Source organism: Helicoverpa armigera, chromosome 12 (assembly GCF_030705265.1).
Source record: "Helicoverpa armigera isolate CAAS_96S chromosome 12, ASM3070526v1, whole genome shotgun sequence".
Lineage (NCBI taxonomy): Eukaryota > Metazoa > Arthropoda > Insecta > Lepidoptera > Noctuidae > Helicoverpa > Helicoverpa armigera.
Window position 1 is genome coordinate 8320122 of NC_087131.1, and position 16076 is coordinate 8336197.

The 16076-nt window shown below is 35.8% G+C and overlaps 1 protein-coding gene across 3 annotated transcripts in view; it reads left to right on the top strand.

The window, feature by feature from the left end:
* Nucleotides 1-15694, top strand: part of LOC110384040 (uncharacterized) — a 51231-nt gene extending 35537 nt beyond the window's left edge. For all 3 annotated transcript variants that reach the window (XM_049838857.2, XM_049838858.2, XM_064037110.1), the window contains 3 exons: nt 12589-12970; nt 14195-14725; nt 14885-15694. In XM_049838857.2, coding sequence (XP_049694814.2) covers nt 12796-12970; nt 14195-14725; nt 14885-15579 — 1401 coding nt within the window. In that variant the 5' untranslated portion in view covers nt 12589-12795 and the 3' untranslated portion in view covers nt 15580-15694. The remainder of the gene's footprint in view (nt 1-12588; nt 12971-14194; nt 14726-14884) is intronic.
* The last annotated feature ends 382 nt before the right edge of the window (nt 15695-16076 follow it).

Genomic DNA, 16076 nt, shown 5'->3' on the forward strand with positions numbered 1-16076 from the left:
TTGGTCCTTATGAAACCTTAGAAGTTAGCTTCGTTTCACAAATAGACATGTTTTTTTGTCAAGTTTCAAGACTTACATAGTCACCTATCAACTGTGGGAAACCCGAAACAGGCAAAACTCTTCGTATCTACTTCCTCTTTTTTTTAAACTAGAATACTTATTTATGCTCTAGTTTCTCAAAGTGGTTATCTTTAGATCCTAATGTGAATGAGTCAAGTTCAACAGAAATATATATAAGTTTTTTTTAGACGTATCGTGGGAACTATATGTAGATGATTTACGCTTAGGTTTTACGTCATTCCGTTGCACAACTGTCAGTTTTGTCAACATGACATTTATTAGTATTAATCTAATGCAAATAACAATGACATTAGCATACCCGTCTGACGAGATCAGACAAAACTTTCAGCACGTCTGATTCTGACCATATTTAGCGTAACATCTCAATTTAGAAGTTTGTATGCTCAAGGCAATTTGCGTTTAATTTTAAGCGGATCTCTACGTATCGAGAGGTGGTTGCCAACTTGATGTCATAATCATGGCTCGTTATTATATAACGACTGGTTTCCAGTATTTTTTGTGTTCTCAATTTTGCTTTGTTGTATTTTATGACATAGCTAGATCACAATTATTTAAATTTGCGTGACTACCTACCTAGGTAGGTACATATTGCTCGGGTCGCTTTGACTACCCAATTAATGGAAACCTTAAAGATTACCAAGTACCTTAAGGTAAATAAAGTAAATAGAATATATTATTTATTGTTTTTAATTGAAATGTTCTAATCTTACCTCTGATATCGAGTCATAACCACCAGCCAAACATCCGTACTTTAATCCATTCAATAAACGTATGAGTTGTCAATTTTTAAACGAGTTTGTGCATATTTGTAACAATCTGTCCATTAATTTGTTTTATAGCTCAACTGCATGAGAACATACAGGTTTTTAAGTTTTAATTCATACTTACTTTCTTTTTTTTAAGATGTAAACTTATTTGCTGTAAATGTAACTATTAAATAAAACCAAGAAATTAAAAGATATTTTATGAAGCTCCACAAGGATTTTTTTAAAGCCACCATATGATGATACTTAGTCATTAACTGTCACCATTAATGTCCTTTGCTGCATGTCGTCTTTGAGCCACTCGAGTGGTCCACTTGCAGATTAAAGATTTTTTTTTCAATTATGGACAAACTTCCATGCACCTAATAAAAATAGTCCCATACCTACATGTAAATAGTGTAACATATTAAACGCTAATAACATTGTTTGGTGCGCCAACTAAGGTTTCTTAGGGGTGTAACGCGTTAGTGGAGCGGGTATTTGATAACGAAGTTACGGGAAATTTCTCGAATTAATTTCTGGTATAGCGGGGCGTTCCTCGTCTACGCCTCTAAACACTAGTGTATGATCATGTAGCAAAAGGCGTGTGGCCACTGAAGTAGCCCTGACCTCTTGTACACAACCATTTAAATTAATCCGAGGATATATGAAACAAGTCAGCAATAATAACTGAGCAATTATGCCCATAATGTGTCTGTTTTGTCTGGAAACTTGTTATTTTGTTAATTGTTTTGCTATCTGCGTAATGTCTTAATAGAATTGTGATATCTCAGTGTTAATGCACTGTTTTTATAACATCTCTCGAGTGTCTGAACTGTTACATTGTATGCCCAGTTTTCATTTTATCACCAAGTTGTGTACCTTCTTAAAGTTTAATGGTCGTGTGGGTGTTATGGACATGATTAGTAATTAATTCAAGTATATCACAACCTCGTGGGTGTTGGTATTCTGTAATAAAAATGGCGTCCATTTGATGTTACTATTAACATCCCGCTTGGTGTTGCATCAAGTGAAATGCCGGGGAGCTACTAAAATATTTAAAGACTGATAAGCCGCGGTTTTATGCTTAGTTTTATTGATAAAACTGGTATATTCAGTATTTTAATGTTGTGTAATGGGATGATCAGGCTACGTTATGTAGGCCACAATTGGATTTTGGATTCTATATGTGTCTATTGTCATCATTACCTATTGTTTATGTAGATCTTTTAGCGATTCCAATTCATCTATTGCATTTTTATTATTTGCGGTTCTGTTTCAGTTTATTCTGGGCCACGCAGCATAAAGGATTGTAGAGAATTTTCGGTCTTTTACAGTTCTCAAAATTAAGTACTGTAAGTCTATGCTAACTACCAAATGCCGTATCCAAAAGCTAGTAATAATTTTCACAGAGTTGGAACATGTTGTGTAGGTGGGCGTGCTCCGTCTACTAAGTACAAATAGCTGGCCGGCTCGGTCAACGCGTGCACACCACCGAATGATCTCTCGCTCCTCTACCAATGCAATGTACATTATAATTTCTAGAAAGCACCCACTGACTCGTGTTCATTTCCTTAAACTTTCAATTTGATATGAATTTATGAACGAGTCTCTGTTTTCTCTCGATACTTTCTTAGTTTCACAGTTTACTCTATCAACCGCGTTTGCAAGACTAATTAATTTTAAAAAGTGGCTGCATTTGGAATCTTGATTAAGTAATATTTATAGGCGCAGTGATTGGCAGTTACTGTTGCTACATGTGTAGTTATTTTTAATTGTTTGTTTATAAATTCGAACTAAAAAAGTGTTTCGAGTGTAGGTGTTCATTTACATAGTATATTTAAATTTGATTTTCATTTGGGATTTGATGTTTAAATTAAATACGATTGGGAAATTCTTGAGAGATATAAGTAATAATTGTGTTTTGTTTTAACGATTTCTGCAGTTAGCAGATAAATTAACATGTAAGTAGTTTGTTTTATTGTGTTGTATCAGGTGTTTCATCCTATGGTTTCCGACAGAAACTATGTGATACCTATCAGAAACTGTTGTGTTTACAAAAGAGATGCCAGACCACTTCCCTAGAGGCGGTAACATTTACTAAAGATAAAATAAATTAATAATAATCTCATACAGAAGTGTTTGCTTTTTAAAACGCTACAAAACTGTAAATTACAATGGAGCGCGATGAAGAGTGTGTATAAATTTCGCTGGCATTCCCACACACTAACGTCATCCGTCCGCGTACCTACGCAGATGTCCTCTGCGCCTGTGTGAGTGCACGTAGCGTAAATACACCTCCCTTGATTGACTTACTTAACGCTCTCTCGACTTTGTTGCCGAGCTGTAGAGTCCATTTTAGTTTGGCTTCAATTTAACAGGTACATGAATAAGGTTGTGTTACTGTACCGTATTGTTTCACGTTTACGCGTCTCTGTGTGGCGAGGTTAAGTAGAGCGGCGTTATCTTAGAACAGAGATTCCGTGGAGTCTGGATTAACGATAAAACAATCGTTGATGTAATATTTCGTTTTAATTGCACTCAATATATTATTAATGTAACATTACAGTAATTGTTTGTTTACGGTATATAGTGTTTATCAGTTAAGAGGCGAAGTAGCAAATTAGTAACGTGATAGTTATTTGTTTCTCAGGTCTGTATCTATGAGCAGTAGGTAAACATTCAATATTTAAGGTTAGTATAGCTACGAGATTGTTCCCAAGTCAATCGTGATGATTGCACTTGATGAAAACATTACATCATCCATATACCTGACCTGCTACACAAATAATTGAGTTTCATAATTACCGAGGGTTTAGAGCATTGTCCGTCCAGTCTAAATGTCATCGAACGGGGTTTCGCAAGAGCGTCAATCACGGGCGGTCACCTACTTTCGCGATCGACTCGAGGCGATTAGTCGACTACATTCACCGAGGCCTCGGATCACCTCTACGCAACAATTGTTTCTGTAGGAATCTTTTATTTATGGCAGCGTGGCGTTACGCCTGTGTGAGTGGGCTGTAAGCGACCGTGCCCGTGTTTTACCTGTGCGATAAAAATCAAAATTAATTTCAACCATATTGAAGTGGCGATAGGGTTTCAATTCTGTCGTCCAAAACAGACACAGAAATGCCCTACCGGCAATAAGTCAACGCTCGAACTCGCCTGTTTGACAAGATTCCAACCGCGTCTGTCCTGTTTGTTTATTGTAATCGGTTTGACAATGAGCTTAAGGTGCGGTTTCGAGTGATCTCCTGGCTCGCGCTCTCTTGTGATTGTTCTCGGCTACTCGGTGCGAGACTGTGTTTGTGTATGTATTATACGTCATGTATACCGGCTTACTGTAGATTCGCCTCTTAGCATTCATAATTGCTTGGCGACCGAGCGGCTTTTAAAGCTTGCCGTTGATTGGTTTTTATTCGCGGTTTGAATTCAGTTTTTATTTATCCGTAATTATTGAAATCGTTACTTTAAGTTATAGGCTTTATACGCGTTGTTATTGAATGCGGTGGGGTGGTTTATGTTAGAAATACAACAATTTAAGTTGATGAATGCGGTTGATAAGCGAAGACAATCCTAGTGCAGATAACGGAAGGTCAATGAGGGATACGTCAGACGATTGAAATGGCGCGCTTCGGCAGTTGGTTTGATGTTGCGTCGCGCGGGAGGGAGCGTGTCGCACATAGCTGCGTCTCTGTCGCGCGCTCCAGCGACCTCCTTGGATGTGCGGCCTGCAAGGTCGGCCGCCTTAATTAATAAACTCACCGTAAAGTATTTGAGGTCGATCGGAGAAGCGTCTACAATCTTACTCGAACCTTTGTCTAGTTATTGACCCGTACGCGTCCAACGATGAAGGATTTTATTGCTTTATTCTATGTATTGTGCGGCTCTAAATAAATGGACTGCTAATTAAATATTTTATCCAAACATTATTGTTTATACACGCTGCTTGTTGGAGTTTAACTCGCTCAGGTTGTTTTTTTATTGTATAATGTAACAAAACTAATTAATTATGAGATTAAAGTTAACGATATCCACTTTAGTATGTTGTTTGACGTTTTAAAAAACAAATAAAACAATAATAACATAGCACACGTTATGCAAATTGCACATATCGCATAGTTCTCAGTGAAATTGTTAACGGTGAAATAAAAAAATGAAAGTTTTTTGACTTACCCCTGTGGTAGTGAATTAAGACGTTTCGTCACATCCGTGTCTGATTAAATCTTGAATGCATTGCTCTGTCGCAACTAAATATTTATTAGCTGGCTACGACCATTACTATCACTTACATGATTTTTTTAATCAACACCACTTGGCATAAAGTAGCCATCTTTTTTATTACACGTAAGTAGACACACAGAAACAATTAAGTCTGTGGTTATGATTCGTAATTATGAGCATACTAAAATGTTTAATGTCTAACAAAAACACCAGTAATTAACAAAAACATACTTGTGGACTTTATAAAAGTAGATAGATACCGGACAGTGAAACTGCGTTGAATGATAAAATGATTTTTCTCAATTCTGAGAGTATAAGAAGTTCTTCTAATAGAAATATCTCTCGAGGTTCCTCTCAAATCACACGTTAAATGCATTACGGATATCTAGAATTTTTACGATTGACAATAATTGAATCATCTTCATTTTTGGCAACAAAAACTACCCTTTTATTTAAGCCAAGCGTATAAGCCAGTGTCATTGCTTTGTGAGCAAGTGAAGGAAATAGCTTATTGCAGCACTTACGACCAGCAAGTCTTTATTTATGCACTATTGTGACGTATGGGCTCAAGTTATTGCACATGCCTTTGAAAGGTGCCGACGTTGTTGCTTTAGGCCTCGATTCGACCGGCCCTGCTTAGCATAATGCAATTTATGATTAGAAAAACGTTAATAGACTAGATTTGTAACTGGTGAAATAAATGTTTCTAATTTGTAAATCTGTATCTGTTAAAAAACTTGACTCCCAAAATGTCACAACAGATATTAGGTAGGTATATGATTCCATCAGCTACCTATTTGAATAAAATTGTAAGTAGGTATATGATTTGCATGAATTGCGTAAGATAAATTAATGTACACGTACGACAAAAAGTCGCGTTTACGTAAAACTTGTTCAATTTTTTTAACAATTTTTCTACCTCAACGTATTCTCTGAAATATACACCGGTTGGTAAAAATATATTCATTTGTGTAATTAGATTTTTGACTAATCAACGCCATAGTTTTTCTTTCATGCCAAGTTTGAGTATGGCTAACTGGTGGCCATATTGTCAATTGTATTGGCAATAGAACTTCCGGCGTATGGAAGGGACGGCGAAACTAGCAGCCTATTGGGAACGAGGCCTTTTTGTTACTGCTCTAAGTTTTATTAAATTACAATAAAACATTACATAATTTTCATTATAATTACCGCGTATTGCGTCATAGTACAAAAAAAATTATCTACTTATAGTGTTATAATTTTATAGCTTTGATAAAAATGTTTGACTAGAATCGTTTGGCACAAGTCGATATGACGTTTAAATTGTTACAAATTGGTTAATTTGATAAACAAGTGTTTTGTTTACATAATTAGCAACTGCGATTTTATTATCTTGTACCTGTACTTAGGTACGTTTTTTTTTCATGCTCAGGCACTTTTATTAAAGTATCTATAAGAGGCATTTAATATGTTGGTTATGGGATTTTTATGAATACTTAGCGGTTTTTCTAAATCTGGACTAATGACTTGGAAACTCATGTCAGTTTCTAGACTTGTACCTACGTTTTTAATAATCCCCATTAAATTCTTTGTGTAACAAGTTAGGTAGGTACCTAATTTTAATTGGTTAAATAATATTCATAAACTCTAATTAAAAAAATAATCCGCAAATGCTTTAACAAGTGATTTAATTTAGGAGTATGACTTGGTCTGTCGTTGACAAGTCATTATAATCTATGCGTAGCGTTCGGCGCGGGCACATTGTTGCCTGCTTATGTAAGTCGGAACGTCTTCCACTTTCGAATCAAGTTTATTGACACGGCAAGCTCGACAAACGCAGACGCTTCACAGTTACATCGGCATCGCTTTGATTCTCGTACTTACCTGGCCCCGACACCGGAATATTATACACCGCATAAATAATTTTGATACAATAATTATATTTCGAAGAAAAAAATACCGTAAATTGAGTAGTTCCTTTTAGTGTACTTAGCTGAGACCATAACTCATCTCGGCGGTAAACATGAGCTGTTAATAAATTAATCCGCATACAATTTATATACTTGTATTAAGATGTTTTATGTTAATTTTATGTATGGTCCGCCCCCAACTGTATTAATTCTAAAGACTTAACTCGAAGCGCACTCATTAAGTTTTTTATTAGCTATAAATCTAATAGCGTGAATGGTTGTGTCGCTTCACAATCACACTTGCTAAATGCTGACTAATCGCTGCTTGAATCGCTAAGCTGCTTTCCTCCGCGCCACCACGCTCTGCAACCGCGTGCGGTCTATGACTGACGAATGCCTCACCTATTATACAAATAAGAATACCTCGTTCAAGTAAATTACAAAAGAAAGTAATAAGCCACATGATTTGAAAAGGAATGCAATTAAGATTTATTTCAGATTCCTAGGTAAAATAGGTACTTAATCAATATTCATTGACGTAACTTTATTGTTTTGCTAAAAATAAAGCATGACCTTATTGTGTGCTTTATTTATTGAGTCTGAAGTTCGTTGTATACGAGTCGTTATTTTAAATAACTGAGCATGTTTTGGTGAACTCTGCTAACCGCAAAGTGTGCTTAGTGGTGCTTGAGTACAAGTCGGGTGTTATTATAAATAAAAATTGTTAGGTCATCCGTATCATGCGTTGTTTGTACGGCTATGAGTGTTCTTATTCTTATTTGCAGTTTGCTTAGACTAGATAGTGACCTGTTATGAACTAGAACAGTATTTCCATCAAAAAGAGACTTAAATAGACAACTTACCATTTGACTACACTTTCAGGGGAATATCATTAAATTACCTACTTACTTATGTTTCCTGTAATTTTCTGTTTGCGTATGTTTTAGTGAGATTTAATGTCATAGATCTCATGCCATTAAACAATACGGCTTTCTGCGTCAATATAGGTAAGCTTCTACATAGAAGCAATATTAGCCCTAACTTGGAATTGAACTCCAGTCTTGGGCAGTGAATACATAGTTGACTAATTACTGGGCCCAAGAGAGATTTTAGATGCAGGCGAACCGAGGCGGCCAACCGTCCCGCATTCTGCGGGACCGTCCCGCAATGCTTGACGAAACCCCGTTTCGAAATTATTAGTAAAATAGTCCCGCAAAACGTTGTATGCGTCCCGCATGTCCCGCATCCCTATCTTTCTACTACCTACGCTTCTACACAACACCCACCTGCGCGCACACTCAACAGTGCAGGAACACAGATTACCTATAATATAATCTCGTTCTCTTTATTTCTACTGAACTCGTGAGGCCTAATGATTTTGAAAATAAGACATTAGTGCACGCTGTGACACGATATTAATAGGTTAAATTATAGCTTTTTGCTTACAGTTTTTATTTTATCAGTTCCGTCCGATCATTTTTCAATGCCCCTTTTCACGAAAGGTTAAGTCCCGCATTCAGTTTTCGGAAAGTTGGCCGCCTTAGGCGAACGCGTATCTATTTATAGCAATTTCTTATTAAAACTGTAAAATGAAAGGCGCTATTAATATCTACCTGCATTGTAAACATTTCAAGGATGATTTACATTGAAGTCAATAGTTGATTAAGTTGAGAGCTAAATAGCATTGTACAAAAGCCGATGAGCGTTCGCAAATATAATCAAATGCAGGATAAATAATGCGAACTTAAATAGCAAATGTCATCGCCTTACAAATCAGCACCATTCATAACATTTTTATGACATTTAGCACGCAACACGTCTTGCAATTTTGACTAATGATGTGTGTTGGTATTTTGTGATGTTTGTGTGACTGCTCATAATCTAGCTGCTGGGGAGCAAATTGACGTAGGTCAGTAACAAAATATAAGTCTTAATTAGTGTTTATCGAATTTTATTGTTCTTCCCATGCTGGGCTAATAAAAGAACTTAAATAATACCTAATTGTTAGGGAATCATCGAATCTAGATCAATCATATTTTTTTTCTATCGGGAAGCGATTGACGAAGGTCCATGATTGCTTTAACCATGTACCTACTCTTAATTACTTATTTTAATTCAAAATTAGTTCTTAACTAACCCTAAGCTTTTGCAATGAAACGTGCATGAATATTTACAGTGTCAGTAGCGTTAAGCCTGGTAGCTTCAGAGGATGTAGATCGACAGATTATAATGACCGGCTGCCGACTAGCGTCCTGTTAATATCCGCCCCTTTAATAGAGGTTACACTAACTAATATATCACGATGACTTACATACCACTATCTTAGGTTAACTACGAGCTTGTTAAGGTCAGACGGTAACCGCTTCGTCTAGAAGTAAAATACTAACGTTTAAACATACAACAAACCGGTAAATAAAAATGTTGTTTAAAGGTGACATAATTAGACAAAATTAATCATCACTAAACAAGGAAAATATTGACGTATTGTGATTAATCTTCAAATACTAAAAAAATAAGGTGAATAAACTTTTGAGCTAAGTAAACATACGTTTAATGAATCCCCCTCCTGAATATCAATTAGCACGTGATTTTACACATGAGGGTAAATAAAAATACTTTCACATTGATTTATGGTCTAAGTAGGAGGACCACGCAAATACGCCATGCTGTTGTAGAGGTCAATGACCTGCGCGTGCCGCGGAAATAGTTTCAGTTACTACAAATGCGATTGATACCTATTAAAATAAATTGATATAAAAATCGTTTATTTTCTGATTACTTACAATGTAATAGTCATTTTATTTAGGACACAAAAAGTTTGAACGTATATCTTTTTACGGCGAATGCTCTTTTCTGTCGGAGTTCCGGGAAAATAAAAAGCCATGATTCTCAGTATCTTGCCCTGTTGACATGGTACAAATATCAAACGTTTTTAAGAAGCGGATTATGTTATTGTGATGTTGAGTTTGACGTGAATATTATGATGTTATTTTGTCCGACAGCGATTATTTGGATTTTATACGAAGCAATTTTTAGGGTGTTAGGAAGAAAGTTGACCAAAAATAAATTGGTTGGTACCTTCGACTATCTGACTGTAATTGATATCGAGATGTTTGTAAGTAGAAATGTATATTTGGAGGTCAAACGGCTTAAAGTTCATTAGCCATTCAAAATTTCAAGCTAAAACACAATCAAATTCACCATAAACGGTTAGATCGGAATGATAATAACAAGAAATCGGTATAATAGTTATAAATAGTTAATTGTGTGGCACATAACACAAATGATTGAAGCTCGGGTGAGTGGATCCGCGTATATCCACGTTTCACACATACACACTAGTGTTTAGGTATAAGTGTACATACAATAGTCTGTGGTGGAAGCGTGTTTGTAAAGTAGACTGTAATCGTTAGTCACTGACATCGACGATCATAGCTCAAGCAAGTCCTATAGATGTGACACTTTTGTGTTCTGTGCTGTTGGTGATATTATCGCGATGGTTTAATACCTAGTCATCAAAAATTTAATGAGTAAATATCGTAAATATGCTATTGGAAGTGCCGAAATATTGACTAATAATGTTCAGGTACAAACTTTTTGCCAAAGACAAATACCCAATATAAGTAGGTACCTAATTATAACAACAAAATATGCAGCACTTATTCACTTAGGTATATGTATAACTGGTTTTTTTGTATTAGGTACCTTGTAGGTAAGTAAGTATATAAATTAAGGTTTTTCAGTTACGTCTTTCATATTCAAAGGTATTTCTACAAATACGATCATTTAGTTCATCACACTAGGTCAACATGCAAATGGATAAAATTTGAATTTCAAATAACAAAATCAACAAAACACTCGTTTAGTTAATTGTTTGATTGCATTGAACGGTTTATGATAAAAGCGATGAATGTCAATTCTGCGCTCGCGTCGTCTTTGATATCATCTGGAAAGCGTACCGAGCGTGTAGGCATTTACATAGATCGCGCCCACTCGGCTTCATCCAGCGCGATTTTTACTCTGATACAAACAACTATTACACGGCCGAGTTGTTATGTTAATAGAATATGAGACAATTTACCGCGAGCGGGTGCTCCTCAACTCGCGAGCGTTCGGTTTCACCCGCCGGGACAGGTTTGGAGGCCGGAATGCGCGCCGTGCCGTACGCCAGAGGTTAATAAAGCGCGCACTTGCTCGCTACTTTATTGCTTTTTGTGGTCATAAATAAAAACGCTTTCGAGAAATAAACAATTTATGCATTATCGAGTCTGTCAATTTCGGTGCCCGGAACGTTGGATATTTATATGGAGTAAAGCAGTACGAGTGTCCCTAATTAATTGAATATTCAGTAAAGAAATATTTAATCATTCTGTATGGACTGCTTAACTGTAGGTATTCTTTCTCAAAATTTAATGAGATTCACGTTATTTCGTTTTGGAGACTTCGAGGGTTGTGTTCACGTGCAAACTTTACTGGAAATATTTAATATTGATTCCGAAGAAATTGGAAAGCATCAGAGGGATAAACCGTAATACAATATCAAACGAAAAAGTATAATTAAACAGTAGATAGTAAGTCACCTTCCTGGTAGAGCATGCCTACGCAGAATCGTAGCAGTCGTAGGCGCGCGCGTCACCTCTGACGTCACGGCCCTACGAGGTGCTACGAGAGCTACGCACCCACGCGATGACGCGACACACCCTCAGCTTTGGAGCTACCTACACAGTTCACAAAAAGTATTATTAGTGGTAACATACGTACATCCATTAAATCAAAGCTATTTTAGTCTTATGTAGGAACCGGCTAAGAATACCCCACCCTTTACCTTTACACTATGGGTTCCACAAAGCAAGCTTTTTAAATGCAAAGCCGTAATTTTTTTCCGCAAATGAAACAAGGAAAAACAATTCAGCGATCCCTTAAACTCGCTTAGGTAAGTACTAAAAAGAAGTGTAGGTACCTTATGTGTCTGGATATGGCTCCTGTTATCTTTAGTAAAATTCGTAATCACATTAATTAAACAAATAGAAAAAAACAACATACATACCTTGTATTATGTATTATGATAAACTTATAGCTGCAGCGATAATATTTACTACTAGCTGTTTCCCGCTTGTGTAGCACAATTTGTGAACATACAACGTGCAACTATTAACAATTATTATTTTTACCCAATTATGATGGGGATAAGTAATGCAGACTGTCTTCTGGGCATAATATTTTATTGAATACGTAACATTTTTTATTATACATATTTTTGTATTTGGCAAGGTATGTACTTGGCTTTTATCACATTAAATATTTAAATTACCTGAAAAATCGTATACATAATAACGGGACTGTTGAGATGGTATCAAATTAGTAAAAGAAGGTATGTTATGTGTATATGTGATAACAGGCATGTATGTACATGTGACAGTTATACATAAGAAGAAATTGTAAATAAATGAATAGTCGCTGTCCAACCGTCGTTTTATTAGGGACTTTCTTAATGAAGTGCATTAATAAAGAACCTTTTACCACAGATTACTAAATAACTTTGGCATAAATACTATGTTTCCGAATTAATTTATCAGTGACCATAAAATTGACAAGGCACGCTTACGTCACTAGTTCATGCTCTTCACCTTTACGTTTCGTCCTGATAGAAGGCGACCGCGCGGCCATCGAAGTTCGTCCGTCGCGCCGATCCCCGCGCGCGTCTGTGGAACGCGCCGCGCGTGTGTGCGGCCCGAGGGGAGGGGTGCGCGCTATTTCACCAGTCAGTACCCCGCTTGCCGCCGTTGCTGTATCACGTCATTGCGATACAAACATTTTATTGCCAAGAAGGAACTACCTACTGCGCCGAAAAAGAAATGAGACGTAGAGGGCCCAACCGCATATGGAAAGAAGAAGATATACAATTAATTGAAGCAGTCAAACAACATAAACATTTATATGATGCACCTTTCAGTGAGCTTAACAAGGTGGCCTACAAAAGACTGTGTTCAAAATCATGGGACGAAATATCTTCAAAATTAGGCATGCCAGGTATGTTGGTTCTAAGTTGAGATACAAAAGTTTTATTCAACATAATGCTTTGCTTTCTTTAATATATGACTGCTTTCTTTTTATAAACACATTGTGTAGTTACACGAATGCTAATACTACACATAATGCTTCAAATGTGAATATTGATACTTACCGTCTTACCACAAAAACTTGTAAACGTCAGTTGAACACTTGTCTAAAAAAAATACTGATTATGACATTAAAATAAGGTTCGTTTTGTAGCCAATTTTTTTTGACAAGTGCTCAGTTTTTGTAGTAAGGCCATTATTGTCTACTTTAATATTTACCTACTACCTTTTTCTATAATTCCGATATAGGTTCATTAATATAAAGTATTACCTATCTGTTGTGTTCATGGCAGTGCGCAGACGCGGCGCACTGACACCGCGCACATATCTCTGTTTCGTTAGGACAAGTTTGCTACCAACATTAACATCAGCTTTCTTAAAACAACTGTTTCATATTTTGAATGTTTGTATTTTTTATGTTTTTTCGTTATATCTCCGTCTTTTAAAAAACTATTTAAACATTTTTTTTGTTTGAAACGGCATATTTCCCAAATGGATAGGTCCATTGTCACTAGGTCCAGGATTTAAACCCCTCAAAGCCATGTCGGCCCGATCCGTGAATGACCTCGTCCTGCTGTGGACGCCACTAAACCAACGAGGCAGAGGCAGCAATGACTCCAATATAGTTGAAAAAGGCAGATGAGATGCAATTCATGGTTTATATTATGAACCCTCGGTTTATTTACGCGCAGCACATTCCGAGCGACAAAAAAAAATGTCTTGCGGTTTTATGAGTTATCGTTTGAGCAGGTCATTATTAATTGTGTGCGTTTATGTTGCTGCACATAGATTCATAGATCCGTATGACAGCGTCCGTAGCGAAAACGGAGCGGAACATCTACTAGTGTCAAAACGCTGTATTACCGCGCTACTGATTTTTAGCTACTCGGAATGTGTCGCGGTTATAAAAACAAAGCTTGTATCAGCGACAAAGCCCATTAAAACGTCGCTAACGACGTATTACAATCAGAATACAAGGGGTATGAAACGTACATACAGTCCTTAAAACCATATTTATTTTTAATTTCCCTTTGCTCTGCATTATCATATAGATGATCGAAAAAGTGTTGTATGATATAATAAGTAAGGCTACACGGTACATGTACATATAATTTACTAGTTGTTATTTTTCCAGCCATGGAACTTAGAAAAAAATGGATTTTTATAAAGAGCTACTACAAGAAAGCCTTTATAATAAAAAATTATACAGGTAAGTTCTTGGATGGCACTCTTGATTTTCTTAAACCATGGGCATCAAATATTCATTCAAATTATGAAGAAATGGAAATTAGTAATATTTCGTCAACTGAAGAGGATAATGTCAGTGATAGTGAAGCTACAATCAATCTGCCTCTTGAGACTATAACATGTCTAAATAAAGAAGGAAGTTCTGAAAGACATATCGAAACCATAGATCCATTAGCACCCTGTAGTAGTCAGTATGCGGTAAATTTTGAAGAACAAGTATTGAGTAATGTGAACAGTGACGTAGCAAATGCAAATGATCAAAGAAAGGTATGGACACAAGAAGATTTGATATTTATAGAAGCAATAAAACCACATAATTGTTTATATACTGTACCTACTCGTACCTCTGACAGGGTGCTCAACAAAAAAGAGTCTGCAATGGCATGGAAAGTCGTTGCTTCACAACTAGGCATGCCAGGTATGTTGGTATAATTTAAAAAAATACAATCAAATATTGTTTTTTTGCATATTAGGTAATTATAAAGATTATAAAAGAAATATTGTATCTATTATATATTAGGTACTACTCATAATCCTATTAATTAAATTACGATTTTACTATTTGATATTCTTCCAGTGATGGAACTTCGTCATAAATGGAGAGCTATAAAAAATAACTATAAGGAGGCTATTATGAAAGAAGATTCTTCAAAGTTATTGGATGGGACCCTTGATTTTCTCAAACCATGGGCATCACATTATATTATGAATTCAAATGATGAAACAACTGACGATGAAGCAATGGAGTCTTTTAGTATCCTGCCAACTGAAGAGGACAGTGTAATGTATGTGGACAGTAGTGACAGTGATATCGAAGCTACAATAACTCCACCACTTGAGAATAATCACATTATAGATGAAAGTTCTGAAAGCGATATCGAAACTACGGATACATTAAGATCCTGTAGCGGTCAATATGCAATAAATTATGGTGAACAAATCTTGCCTGATGTGAATAATGATGTAGAAAATGCAAATGATCATAGCATATTGAGAAATATTTTGATTCAGAAAAGATGGGAAATATGCGAAGAGTCACAAAATCATGAAGAGACTTCTCATTCTGATTTGCTATCTGATTTCTTTGCCAGATACGATGGCTCTTCCCATGACAGCAATCTAATGGAATATTTTCGGGATTTGGCAGAAGTTTTGTGCATTAAGTTAGCACCGGCAAAACGGCAAAATTTTATTAGACAAATTGATTTAATAGTCAGTCAAATTTTAACAGAAAACAAAAACGAAAATGAGGATATTGAAGAATTAGAATGAAAAATATTTCAGTGTGGAACTGGTTAAATCACAATTAATTTTAAGTAATTTTGTTAAGATTGCTTGATAAATTGTGAGATACTTAAAATATTTTATTTGTAATAATAAATGTTCAGCGCAGAACATAATGTATTTTATTTACTTCCAGTTTCACAGAAAAGATAATCCATTAGCGTTTTATTTAAACTGTTGAAATAGGTATTACATGTCCTAAATATGTATATGTACATAACCTAGTATACAAAGTGTGTCGTACCTAATCACATTGAATTAAATACGTTAATATATACTGGTTAATATATTATGTCGATTAGCACAAATAAAAAAATAAAATGTGTAAAAATTAAAAAAAAAATGATTTCATCAAAAGAAAGTAATTAAAATAAAAATGTGCGAGAATAAGAACACCATTATAAGACTCAGTCATTACAAACAACTGAAATTCTCCCTTGAAAACTGACAGCTGTCAACTGGTCAAAACATTCGATACTCCTAAC